Source organism: Nannobrachium achirus (genome assembly GCF_963921795.1).
Source record: "Nannobrachium achirus genome assembly, chromosome: 3".
In the NCBI taxonomy this organism is placed as follows: domain Eukaryota; kingdom Metazoa; phylum Chordata; class Actinopteri; order Myctophiformes; family Myctophidae; genus Nannobrachium; species Nannobrachium achirus.
The window spans coordinates 31,343,242-31,356,759 of NC_137812.1; the positions used below are offsets into that span (position 1 = coordinate 31,343,242).

General features: G+C 44.7%; 1 protein-coding gene across 4 annotated transcripts in view; it reads right to left on the reverse strand.

Moving 5' to 3' along the window:
* Nucleotides 1-350: 350 nt before the first annotated feature.
* The window catches only part of tnrc6c2 (trinucleotide repeat containing adaptor 6C2), a 73,504-nt gene continuing 60,336 nt past the window's right edge, over nt 351-13,518 (reverse strand). For 2 of the 4 annotated variants that reach the window (XM_080721916.1, XM_080721914.1), the window contains exons 12-22: nt 11,931-12,077; nt 11,374-11,493; nt 10,844-10,927; nt 9,402-9,678; nt 8,771-8,935; nt 8,233-8,424; nt 7,726-7,875; nt 2,960-3,175; nt 1,935-2,008; nt 1,394-1,533; nt 351-780 (exon numbers count right to left, since the gene is read on the reverse strand). In XM_080721916.1, the coding sequence (XP_080578042.1) occupies nt 411-780; nt 1,394-1,533; nt 1,935-2,008; nt 2,960-3,175; nt 7,726-7,875; nt 8,233-8,424; nt 8,771-8,935; nt 9,402-9,678; nt 10,844-10,927; nt 11,374-11,493; nt 11,931-12,077 (1,935 nt within the window). In that variant the 3' untranslated portion in view covers nt 351-410. Of the gene's footprint in view, nt 781-1,393; nt 1,534-1,934; nt 2,018-2,959; nt 3,176-7,725; nt 7,876-8,232; nt 8,425-8,770; nt 8,936-9,401; nt 9,679-10,843; nt 10,928-11,373; nt 11,494-11,930; nt 12,078-13,518 lie in introns of all 4 variants that reach the window. The other 2 variants (XM_080721915.1, XM_080721913.1) reach the window with 1 other exon arrangement.

Consider the following 13,518-nt stretch of genomic DNA (forward strand, 5'->3'; position numbering starts at 1 on the left):
TCGTCTTGATTCATGATTCACAGTTCAAAACAGTTTAACTTGATACTGATTATCGCCACATGATTTGCTTGGGTTTTTGCTCCTGTTAGTTAGTTTTTTTTTTTTACATGTTTCATTACCACCAGTGACTCAAGCATAGTGAGACGTAGTGGTGATTGGTTGGTTGGGTTTAGTGGGGTCGTATCGTATCGTATCGCATTGCAGTGGTTCTCAAAGTGGATTCCAGGGACTCTGTGGGTTCCTTTTAGGGGGCCTAAATTGACCCGTACAAGTCTGTAACTCTGACAGGGTACAAATGGAACCAAATGAACCCCAACGGGTCCATTTGGTTCCATTTGTACGCTGTCAAGAGTTAAGGAGAGACCTTGAAATGTGGAGGTTTGAGAAACACTGTCGCGTTGGCGTCCTCCTCACATGGACTCCCCACTCAGCAGGTCTCCAGGCAGCAGGGTGTTGATGGGCGTGGGGCTCCCGATCACGCGGGCGTCATCTCCACCCGGGGGCCCCCAGAGGCTGGAGTACTGGGGCACGCCGCCCCACAGCAGGTCGCCGCCTCCTCCTCCGCCCGCCTTGGCTCCTCCGGCGCCGCCGCCGCTGCTCCACTGGTGGCCAATGGGGTGGGACTGCGTGGTCCCCCCGCCCATCCGGGGTTGATTGGGTCCCGGGTTGGCCTGCCAACTAGTGGTGGAGCCTCCTAGTGACTGGCCTTGTGCAAAGAAGCGGTTCACCTCCTCCTCGCCGGCAAACTCCGCCAGGATGGTGGTGTTCCCGAGCACGCACCTTATAGGAGGGGAAGGGGCGTCGTTAGCGTTCACAGGTTAAACCGTCGACTACAGTGGTTTTCAACCGTTTTCATATCAAGGTCCATTATTTATTTGGTCATTCGAGCCACGGACCACCGCTTGATGAGATTTAGACTCTCAGATCCAAAACTTATACTATAATATTTTGTTTAAGATTTTGTCCACCGTTCCATGCTGTATTGATGTGGTATCATAGGAGACATAACATGCAAAATAACAATTCTTCTACATTCTCAAATTGTGTAGACTTCTTGTAAATAAAGTAATACAGATTTTTAACAACAATTTAACTCTTGAGAGTTAGGGATTCAGTGGTACTTGAATCCCTTCAAGTACCACTGGTGGTCCCCGCACCATAAGTTGAAAACCACTGGTCAACTACAAAGGACGTTTGTACAATGGAGTGCTACAGTTTTTGTACAAACTCAATTTGCTTTGCCGTTGCAAAATACAACAACAGTTTCAAAAATACATGAAAGGTGTGACCACCCCAACCTCTCACCCACAGACGTCCAAAAGAATCATCCACATGGTATAGCATTAATGACAGCCCCCACATGCAGACAAAACAGTGACAGTATGTATCTTACATGTGCAGGGACTTCTGGGCCTTGGCAGCCTCATCCTTGGAGCTGTAGCGCACCACGGCGTTGCCCTGGGTCAGGTTGAGGTGGAATGTGATCAGGGGGCCGTGCTGCATGCACAGGGTCCGCAGAGTAGAACCATCGATCTGGAACACACACACACACACACACACACACACACACACACACACACACACACACACACACACACACACACACACACACACACACACACACACACACACACACACACACACACACACACACACAGGGTGTTAATAATATGCTGTACATTTTATCCAATGTCCCAAAAGCTCTACTCTCACAGTTGCTCATTTTGACTGCATTTCTGTACGTACATAGTTATTAAAAGAGGTTGTATGTTTTTTTTTTTGAGAGACTCCTGCATAGCAGAAATCCCACTTGCTACGATGTTATTACATGATTGCTCCCCCTTAACCCAAAGGAAAACCCTGGATAAGCAATGCCGCTCGGTGGATTCGGCTACAACATGGAAGGGCCACAACATGAGTGAGAGAGTACCCACCTGTGGGGTGAGATTCCTCAATACCACACAAGTGCTGGTTCTGTTGGAGCTGTCGGTACTCCAGGTGGTGGCCTCTGTGTGTGCTGTGATATGTGTGTGTGTGTGTGTGTGTGTGTGTGTGTGTGTGTGTGTGTGTGTGTGTGTGTGAGAGAGAGAGAGAGAGAGACAGACAGAGAGAGAGAGGGATGAGGGGGAAAAAAAGATTCATCAATCAAGCTGGGTAGATGCACATACTGTATATGACATTGAATAAGTTCAAATACATGTACAGTAGTCAGATGCTTAAACTACCTTTTGTTAATTCCACAAAAGCAAAACTAAAGAACGTAAGTGTCATTACTGGCCACCAAATATGTTCTGTTGTCTGCAATCGTTTGCCTTCTTGGCAGCCCTAGCTTTGTTTACCTGTCTAGCAGTAGTAGCAGTGTGACATTGAACTTCAGTGTGAACTAATTTGCATGTCAAACGTGTCAAACGGAACTCACACCACACCTCAAAAACCTCAAGATGACAGTTTGACAACACAACGGCACAGTCTAGGGTGTGATCCCACCCAGTTATAGTAAGTGTATGAACACAGTGCAGTGAACTCAACATCCACACCTATAATTTATCTTCAATCACATCTCTGCTCGCACTTGTTGCATACGTTTACAGCTCTTGCTTTTTCTACCTTGTTAGAAAAATAGGTGCGGTTCCAGGAACAGAGCTTTAACTTCATGTGATTTGTACATAATATTAGGATGTTTTAACGCAATCTAGTTGCGGTAAGTAGCGGCACATAGGAAATATTGGTTTAATATGTGTCAAGAACTTTTGGTTGTTCTGGTTCCTCGCAAGGAACTTTGCCTTGTTTAAATTGCTCATTTGTAAAAGGAAAATCCAAAACCTGTGCTTTTGGTAAATATCCAAGTCATAGTGTCAGAAGAATGCTTACTTATAATGATAAATTATGATCTGTGGCAATACAGACCCTTTCTGTATCGTAGTGAAAACACTGCTTATACTGAGGTAGGACAACCTACCGGACGTGTAGGCACTGCTCCAGCCTTGTGCCAGGCCCAGGGAGTTGCCTCCCCATGTGGAGGAGGGCTTTGGGTTGCTGAGGCCTGGCGGGGGGCGGGAGGGGGCCGCGCTACCGCGAGGCCCCTGGGGGACCTTCCACAGCTCATGGGACAGAGAGGCCTGGTTGTGGGTGATGGGGCCAGAGGACCAGGTAGACTTCATGTCTGACAGTTTGCCTGCAACGTAACGGAGCGTGAGGAGAGAACATTAACCCATTTAGGCCTAGAATTATTGAATGCTTTAAGCCCCGTTCACATTGAGCCGATCCCGGGGCCGAGGATCCCCGAGCAGATTTCGGGAGGACCCCCCGGGAAAATCGTTTGGTCGGCCCCGGAATCGGTCTTGGGCTTGAACAATACCCCGACACGATCGGATTATGTTAATTAGCTTTTTTATGACCTCGGGACTCGTCGGGAGCGCTCACGATAATATCAAAAAAGCTTGATATTTTCGGGTCATCGGGTAGGAATCCTTTACAATTATTGTCGTCTGAATGAGCTCACGGGATTGCATCAGATTATATGAAGCCAGCTCCTCCCTTTTTTAGGCTGCGCAGAGTGTAGGCTATTCTGTCACAGCCTACACTTTTATTATTATTATTAGCCTACTTACTTTTTACTTTAGCCTACTCTCTCCCTTGTTGTAATCACTTGTTCAAAAACGTTATAGCCTATAGCGTTCTTTCTTCTTTTTTCTTCTTCTGCGCAGTCATTTGTCAACAAGGCAGTGTCTTTTTTTTTGCTGCGCAGATTTGGCTAGGGCAGTGCTGTTCTATCCGTGTATTATAAGGGCTCTAAATTGACCTTGTGCAACTTGACAGACAGACACCCTATATATAATATCTTATTCATATAATGTAATACTCAAAGTCAGAGACATTCCATTGCATTCCTTTTTTTTTTTTACTTTTACGCGCGGGCTGCAGGCATTGCGCCTCTCGTTCTGTCAGTTTGTTCATTGACCGCCAGTCCTTGGGGAGTTCCAGGGGGTCCCCAGCTAAATGATATTGAGGAACCTAGGCCTGTCCCTATTCTATATGCTTGGATGTTGGTGGGACAGTAAAAAAAAAAAAGCGAGAGATTAAACTTTTTTTTTTTCTGCGACTGCACGCCCACAACGGCGAGGTTTGGACATTCATAATTGCTATTAGCTGATTAAGCTCATGTCTGTTTAATGTCTGGCTGGTTGCCGTTAAAATGCTGGTTGATGCTTTTTAGGAGTGGACACTGGTCAATCAATGATATTGGAGATGCGACACTCTCAGCCGTGTCTTGCTGGATGCGCATCACATCTCGCGTCTCGCTTGCCAAAAACATAACTGAATATATAATTATAATATCTATAAAGTGAGCAGCGGCCAGTGTGCGCACAGTAGCCTACCTAGAAGACTACCAACCTACCTTTGTTTTTATAATGTTTTGTCATGATGGCGCAGTTATCACTTGTGTGCAAAGGACGATGATACACGAAAGAAGAATGTAACACCAACTTCTACCAATTAATCCATTGCTGTGACAGACAGGCTGAGACAGCCAACGTGCTTCCATGTAGACTACATAATCCACTGGGTCCAGCTTGGTTCAGATCAATCATATCAACATAACAGTAATAACACCAACCAAAGTCTAAAACACGGTGCCGTCAGCAGCTGTGTTGTGTGAGTGACAAGCCTGATTTGCGCTTCGCCGTATCAGCGACCACCACCTGGAACTGATGCGCTAATTATTGATCTGACCAGGGGTGAGATGCCATGGGCTCGCGTGTGCTATAGTTTCGCGCAATTAATACTTTTTTCACGATGTAGCGCACTACATGTTCAAGTTCAAACTCTTTCATGCTCACAAGACTTCACACAACATGTCGCTTTGATGTCATGCAGGATGTAATGGGCAATTTCCTATATTGATCAGATAGGCCTACACATAGGCCTACACACCTGAAAGCATTCACGCTGATGAACAGTTAATTTGAGCAGTGATGGAAAAAGTACTCCAATTCTTTACTTAAGTAAAAGTATCAATAGGCCTACTGCATTATTAGCTACAAATATCGCACAGACAGAGAGAGAGAGGGAGAGAGAGAGAGACTCTTTATTATAGACTATAGCGAATATATTTGTTTAATTTCGCCGTTTTAATATTTAATTAGTAGCACTGCCACTGAAGAAAGCACCATGCGTGCCTTAATTGTTAAGAGGCTGCGCAAAAAAAGAAAAGGAAAAAAAGCAGCTGATCAGCGCTCGACGGCACTGTCATTTGATGCACATTTCCAGTAGGCTACTTTATGTCACCCATCCCCGCAGATAATGTGATACACGCTCCAACCTGCATCTTCGAGGTGGCTTTTGATGGCGTTTCACCTCGCTAAAAAACCTCCATGATTTTCACCTTCAACAGATTGGCAGCACTGCGGGACTCATTGCATATGCGAACAGAAGGTAATAAAATGGATTTGGGAGCATAATTAATTAATAATTAATTTCGTCATTTTAATATTATAAAATCACAACCCATTTCCTTAGAATATATGTATGTAAACATGGTTTCATCTTAAAGGAACCCTTTCTGTACATCTTGTACCCCTGTGGGTCCCGATCCACAGGTTGTGAACCATCTAGTCGTGTCTCTCATGGCACCACCCCCCCGAGATCGTGGGTGGCTAGAATCGCGAGACGTCGGTCTCATTTGTAATGGTCTGAGATATTTCACTTGGCACAGCGGGATATACCGGGCCCGAATTCAAGACTGTCGTTTGAAATGAACACCGATAAACCCCCGGGCACGAGATCTGATCGGATCCAACATCGCGTTTCGTCTGTGAGGCTCTTTAACCAGTGAAAAATAGCACATATAAAAGCTCACAGCGCGCTGCGAGCTTGTAGATCTGCTATTTTTGAAAAAGTCATGAAAATGTGTGCAAATCTTTGAATATATGTATTTTCAAAGCGAATGTTTGTAACTCAAACTTTGCTTCTGGGTGGTCCCTGGAACTAAATATTTTGAGATGCGGGTCCGTGGCCAAATAAATATCATTTTGGGCGTCCTTCACATGAAAAGGTTTGAGAATCACTGACATAGTCTCTCAAGAACAGACTAACTGAGCTCCATTTAAGTGAAAAGGACCCTTTCTTTGACGATGGATCGCCAGATTGCTGACATAGAAACATAGGGTTTTCAAAAAGTCTTAGAAGGATTCAAAAGACACTTATAGAATCGGGTCAAAATTCTAATTTTCACGATTTTTCAAAAATAGCAGATCTACAAGCTCGCAGCGCGGCACTCGGTGCCGCGCTGTGAGCTTGTATATCTGCTATTTTTCAATAGTTAAAACATAAAATAATGATACACAATACTGTGTACCTGTTCTAAAAGGGTTAAGGATAACGAGAGAGCAATTTCTTCAGCTTAGGAACAAAACAAAAAAATCACAACTAACACGCTCTAAAAACGTCTCACAGAAAATAAAGCATGTCACTGTGCTAGTCGGGTGGCTGCCAGCAGATGCAACACTCAAGAGGGTTTAAGGAAACGTGTTTCTGGAGCCTGCCTTTGAAAACCGGGGCAACGGATCTCTAGTTTTCTTTTATTGTGACCTTTGACGTATGCGTGTGAAGGAATACTAGCGTGACAAGTGTGAGAGAGAGAGAGTGAGAGAGGGAGGGAGGAAAAAGGAAGCATTTCACTTTCGCAATCAGACATGGCTAAAGACAAGTGTGTGCACATATCACGTACAGCAAAGGAACTTCCTTCCTTGATGGTTGCTATAGGGTCAAAGACGGTAGGACTTGCTCCTTTGGGTCTTTAACAAAGGCGTAGTTATGAGTTAGGTAATGGCTCTGCACTGGAGTCTAACGTCTATAAGAGTGTTTCACATATTCCTTATACGTTTCAAAACGTAACTTTCCTTTTATAATGGAAGTCAGCGAGGCTCTGATCGGGTTGAAACCATGTCAGAAGATGTTAGAAGATAAAAATCTCCTATCCTCCTTTCGCTATAAGGAGGTGTCGGAGGTTGTTTCGTGAGGTGTAGAGGGGCACTCATTGGCGCAAGGCAAAGTTTAGCAGGTCAACAGGGAGGACTCTGTGTCTGAGCTGTCTCCGTCAGAGCGGGACAGTCAGAGAGGGACTAACATTTTTGAGCGGTGGTCACAACGCTCCTATACGTGGCCGTGTGTGTGGGTATGTCTGTCTGTCTCCGTGTCTGTCTGTCTGTCTGTATGTAGCCTACAGTACCTTTTTTGACCACACATGTTAAGGGAGGGGCGCTGTTGTTCAGGCCAGAGACACACACACACACACACACACACACACACACACACACACACACACACACACACACACACACACACACACACACACACACACACACACACACACACACACACACACACACACACACACACACACACACACAGGATGGATACCAGTGGCGGCCTGAGTGACATGCATTTTATTAATATACAGGTATATATATATTTGTTTTGCTGTTGCGCAGCCTCCACGACCACCGCTCAGTTCACACGGGTGTGATTTTTTTCAAACATGTCATGGACCCTCACATTTACTTTCATTAGGCCGCGGCACCAGAAAACCACACCCACTGCTATCCCCTATAGAGGCCTGTGATGCAGGTTGTCAAACACCAGTGTTTTTGACTATTTTGAACCGTACTGTCCTTTAAGAGGAAGGACATTTGTAATATTTGTGGCAGCATTTTCTTCACGCACCTCCACTCCTGTCCCTCAGTAGGTATCGGTTGACATCGTGGATGTTGGTGTTGATGGTGGGACCGCTGGGGACACTGCCAGGGGTCATGTTGGGGTCATTCTCAGGGTCGATATTCTGAAGGCCTTTCCATGGAACACCTGGGCAGAATTCTGGGGTGAGCAAAGGAAAAGACCAGCAGGTTATTCAATTACTAACCAGAAACAACATTGACAATTAACACAATTTTCATTACATGTGTCATTAACATGTGACATATTCTCTAAAGGAACACTTTAGTTACATAACATAATCTCAAGCGGAATTGTACTAATTTATCACATGCATTGCTTTCTGACTAAACTCCTGAACACCTGTCTTTTCAACATTAGTTTTGTATTTATGATTCATCTCATTACATGAAACTTCAGCATTATGAAAAGGGTTTTCATCTTTGTAAAACCCTTGCGGGTCCATTTGGGGCTCTTAGAAATTAGAAAGTTCCATGGAAACCACTGCTGTGTCCTCACCTGGGGGCCAGTTGATGTTGGTCCCATTAGAGATCTTCTCATTGGGGCTCTTGCCTTGGCCCCAGCTGTCTGGGGGCACCAGGGGGCTGCTGGGGGACTCCGAGCTAGACATCAGATTGTAGGGACTGTAGGAGTCCTCCAGCTGGGGGGGCTTTCCATTGGGGGGCATATTAGAGGCAGCAGATATGGCACCTGAGAGAACCCAATGGGAAGAGAAGAGGCTTTTAACACATGGCATCCATATTCTGGGCATTTAATACTGCTGATCTATAAGCTATTTTCGGTGAAGAGGAGGGGGAAAGGAGGGGGCCAAGTACGGACCACTGGGGGAATCAAGATCAACAAAGGATATAGGGTTTAAGTGGTTGGAGGAGTACTTCACAGTCACACCCAATTTATTTTAAATTTTGTCGCATTCTGAGGTTTGATGCCGGTCATCAAATTATTGTCTCAGGAATGCGACAAAAAACTAAAAATCTCCAATAATTCAAGACTTCATGGTGTGTGTGATAGAAAGTACCGTGCGTGCATGGCTTACCATGCTTATTGAGGTTGTTGTCCATGTGCGTGGAGTTGCCAGAGAGGTTGTCCATGGAGTTGGGGTGCGTCCACTGAGACAGGCGGGACTGGGGCTGCGGGGGCTCCTTCATGGACATACCTCCCACCTCCATGCAGTTTACATTCATGTTTGGATTCAGTCCGGCTGCACGGGAAAGAGAGAACACATCTGCCTTTTATTAACTGCACTTGGTACACTTATTTTTCACTCTGCACCAAATAACTTTGCCAAAATATTGCCGTTCTACAAGCTCACATAGTGTCGCGTTGTGAGCTTGTAGATCGCCTTTTTTTTTTTTTTTATGAATATTTCCCCCAGAATAGGGATGCTGGAGTTCAAGTGGTTAGGATTACTTTTAGGCAGTTCTTCTGCTTTATATGGATGGGACATTCCCGAGAGAGAGAGAGCATGCTAAGAGTAGAGAGGAAGAACAGACATGCAAAGTGGGTCTTGTGATTAAGCTGCTGACGGACTATAACGGTCATCTACCGGCATGACCAAACAGGTTTCTGTTTTCCAAGTACAGACAGCTGGGGAACAGTAAACAAACTAATATTTTTTTTATCTCCATGCTGTTTGCTTTGTTTGACCCACTCGCTCGCAGACTCACAGAGAGGGTAGGTGCTGTAGCTGTTGTGGGGCGAAGACGGCGGCTCTTTGGTGTGCAGTGTGTCGGAGAGGCCCGGGGCCTGATGTGGGCCTGGGAAAGGGTCCAGGGCTGATTTACCGGGGCCACCGGCGGGGCCACCAGGATGCAGGCCAGAGGACGAGGAGGACGAGGAGGAGTGAGAGGGAGGCTGCTGCTGTTGCTTCATCAGCAGCGCCTGGTACAGCTGCCGCTGGTGCTGCTGGATCTGCTGCTGCATGTTGGTGATTGTACGTGCGACCTGGAGGGAAAGCGGGCACACCCGGGGGCGTCAGAGGTGGTGTGGCGTTTGTTGGCAGAGGACACGATTGAGTGATTTTGTTCATTTCTAAAGGAAACCTGCAGCGTTGCAGTTGTTGCCAAACACTTGGTTCGCAAAATGAAGACAACAGAAACATTGTTACGGAGCCAAATCACTAAAACACTAATAGTATTAATGAATTAAGTTACTGTGATATGAAAGATATGATGGACACAACACTGGTGTTATCACTTTATGTAACATATATACGACCGTGAATACATTGCACTGAAGCCGCACATACAAGTATTTATGCAAGTTTATGCACAGCAAATGTGTGAGAAAATTGAGAGAAAGGAGAAGAGAGTTTATTTGTCAATTCCCAACAGAACCACAAGTTCCTATACAAAGTATATTGCACGCAAGCATACTGTACAATGTTAGCTTGTGCAACATCACTTCAGCAATTCATGTCACATGTGTGAGGCATGTGTTATTTCTTTTGTAATCCATCTAAAATCTTACCTCCGTTAGGTTGCGTGTGGCAATAGTTACCACTGGGGTGTGTGTGTGTGTGTGTGTGCAGGGGTGTCTCACCAAATTGTGGGCCCTGGGTACAAGGATTCGCTGTGGGGCCCCTGTGCTTTAACTATTGAAAAATAGCAGATATACAAGCTCACAGCGCGGCACCGAGTGCCGCGCTGCGAGCTTGTAGATCTGCTATTTTTGAAAAATCATGAAAATCTTTGAATATTTCAAATCCTTCTAAGATTTTTTGAAAAATCTATGTTTCGATGTCAGTGGAGCTCAAACCTTTTCATGTGAAGGACCCCCAAAATGATATGTATCTGGCCACGGACCCCCATCTCAAAATATTTAGTTCCAGGGACCCCCCAGAAGCAAAATTTGACTTACAAATTTTGCTTAAAAAATACATATATTCAAAGATTTGCACACATTTTCACGACTTTTCAAAAATAGCAGATCTACAAGCTCGCAGCGTGGCACTCGGTGCCGCGCTGTGAGCTTGTATATCTGCTATTTTTCAATAGCTAAAGTATAAAATAATTAAGGCCCCCTCCACCACCTTGGGCCCTAGTAACTCAGTACCACTTTCCTACCCCTTGTGACGCCCCTGTGTGCGTGCGTGCGTGTATGGACTCACTTGCTGCTCTTGTTGTCTGATGGGGCCGGAAACGTTGCGCTGAGCCTGCATCATCTGTTGTTGGATTTGTAAACGCTGGTACGCCTGGAAAGACAAAAGATGATTCATTGTATTATTGCATCACACAGTACATGTTTCATTTCTAGTTATAAATGAAGGTTTGATAACATATACCGTTTCAAAGTTTGTCTAAAAACAATTATGAACTGTTGAACACAGTTTTATTTTACTCTCTTATCATTTATGTCTAAAAAAAAAACGAAATAAAGAACGGGTCTAATCCCACATAATGCGTCTCCGCGAAGGTTGATTTAATTTTCAGTTTGGATTAAGGGCAGGGGCCTTAGAATTTCAATCAGAAACCTTATCTCTGCTCGAGGCCTTTGTTGTAAGATCATGTCGTTCGAGGAAAGTCTGTTTATTGTCCTTGAGCTACACCATGGAAGTTAGATTTAGGCCTAGAAGTACAGCATAAGTTCGGATACGGAGAGTGAGAGTGAACAGCGAGCCTCTGACTTCAGCTGACTTACCATTTGCAGCTGCTGAAGTTGATACAACAGGGTCATTTGTTGAGGGTTTATTGGTGAGGTTAAAAGTGCAGGGTTCAGACCAATGTTTTTTGCTGCAAACTGCAAGAGCTGTGCTTGAACCTAGAGGGATGCCAAACATGGAGAGGACAGGCCATCAGTGATGCTTAAAACCCATTTAGAACGAGTACACATTATAGTAGCTTTAACTATTGAAAAATAGCAGATATACAAGCTCACAGCGCGGCACCGAGTGCCGCACTGCGAGCTTGTAGATCTGCTATTTTTGAAAAATCGTGAAAATTTGAATTTTGACCTGATTCTATAAGTGTCTTTTGAAAGGTTTTTGGAAAAACCCTATGTTTCTATGTCAGCAATCTGGCCGGCCATGGTCTACTTTTCAAAAATAGCAGATCTACAAGCTCGCAGCGTGGCACTCTGTGCCGCGCTGTGAGCTTGTATATCTGCTATTTTTAATAGCTAAAGCATTCAATAATTTTAGGCCTAAATACTTATTTGAACGCTGGTGTGGAACTTCAAGGTTAGATGTGTGTGTCTACCTGAGGGGAGAGAAACTGAGGCACTTGAGAGCGTAGACTAGGCTGGGAGCTGAGAGGTGGCACTGATGGCTGAGGAGGCTGCTGCTGCTGCTGCTGCATGGCCCGGGCTTGTGCTGCCCCGCTACTGCCAAACATTCCACTCTGCATCTACACACACACACACACACAAAGTTAAAGGGTTATTATGGGGTCTAATGCAACCAAATGTAACTACACAGCACTGTGTGAGACGCACTGCAACAACATATTTTGGTGTACTGTTAAAGTTTAAACCAGAACGTTTGTAATGCACTGCCCAAGGACACTAGCTTGAATTAGATTCAGAAACAGCGTAGCGCCGCCCTCTAGTGTCTCCATAGTGAATCGGCTGGGAGTGAAAAAGGGATATCAAATTATGGGAATCACAGGTGAATTAAGTCATAATTCATGATTGTATTGGATGAAATTGGTTAGGACCTGTTTATAGCTAATATAATCACCCTTTCCATTTTTGTTTGACTGGAAGTAATTTAAGATGTAACTTTTTAGGGACCTTTGACATTAAAAATGTTAAAATACATAATTGTTTGGGGGGGAATCTAGTGTTAATTATGCCTCCATTCATTGTGACCACAGATATGCTCTGAAAGTGTAAAAATAATATTTTTCATTTCAGCTCATCTGAAGGAGGACAGGCGAAGACTTGATGTAATGCTTCCCTGTGTGTTCCATGCTTCTGAGAGCTCGACTCTCGCTGTTAAATCACAGCCAGCTTACGATTAAGTCGCCAAAACGTGTCGTTTTACATAGGCTGGCCGTGTTTCTTTGCCGCAGGCTCTCAACACAAAGAACGGCCTGTATTAGAACGATAGGATTCTTGTTAAACACCAGCAAAGTTCCTCTTTAGGACATATCAAGCTTACATTTATACATATTATATACATTATGTATTGTACATACTACAATACATAGCATACAGCAAATAGCCAGATGATGCCTAAGGTGTGAGGTCGAGACATGAGCAACCTGCTGTCAAGTCATTGTTACAGTATATTTAGTTCACACCAATGTACCCACTAAAAGAAACGCTCACACACGGCATAAAGCATTATAGTTTAGATCAACGTCATTCACAACAGCGATAGTAATACAAAAAAACATGACTTAAAACCATCCAAAAAGGTATTCTATCAGACGGACCAACCTTGTGAGCCAGCAAGAAAGGCGTAGTGTAGAGGAGCATTCAGCAAGCATAGCAAGTTGAGATTCATTTAACACGTATTATTGTGCTTTTTGTCCTCGTCCTAAATGACCTGGGGGTTATTGTGAGTGTCCTATTCTCCACTGAGGGATAGACGTACTTCCATTCAGTCCCCGTAATACCAGGGCCTTTGTTTGGGCTTCAAGGACACGCTGTGAGTTTTCTGGGCCGAGGTGGCCTCTCGGGACGACATTTGATAGGACTCAACTATCCAGTTTCAATTGTCACTTCAGGCAAGGTCGTCCGCACATAAAAAACACTTGAGTGAGCAATAGCAGGAGAAGGGATGTGGACGTGTGTGAGACGGAAAGAGTGGATGGACTCATTCAGTTGAGCTGTTGTGTTCAC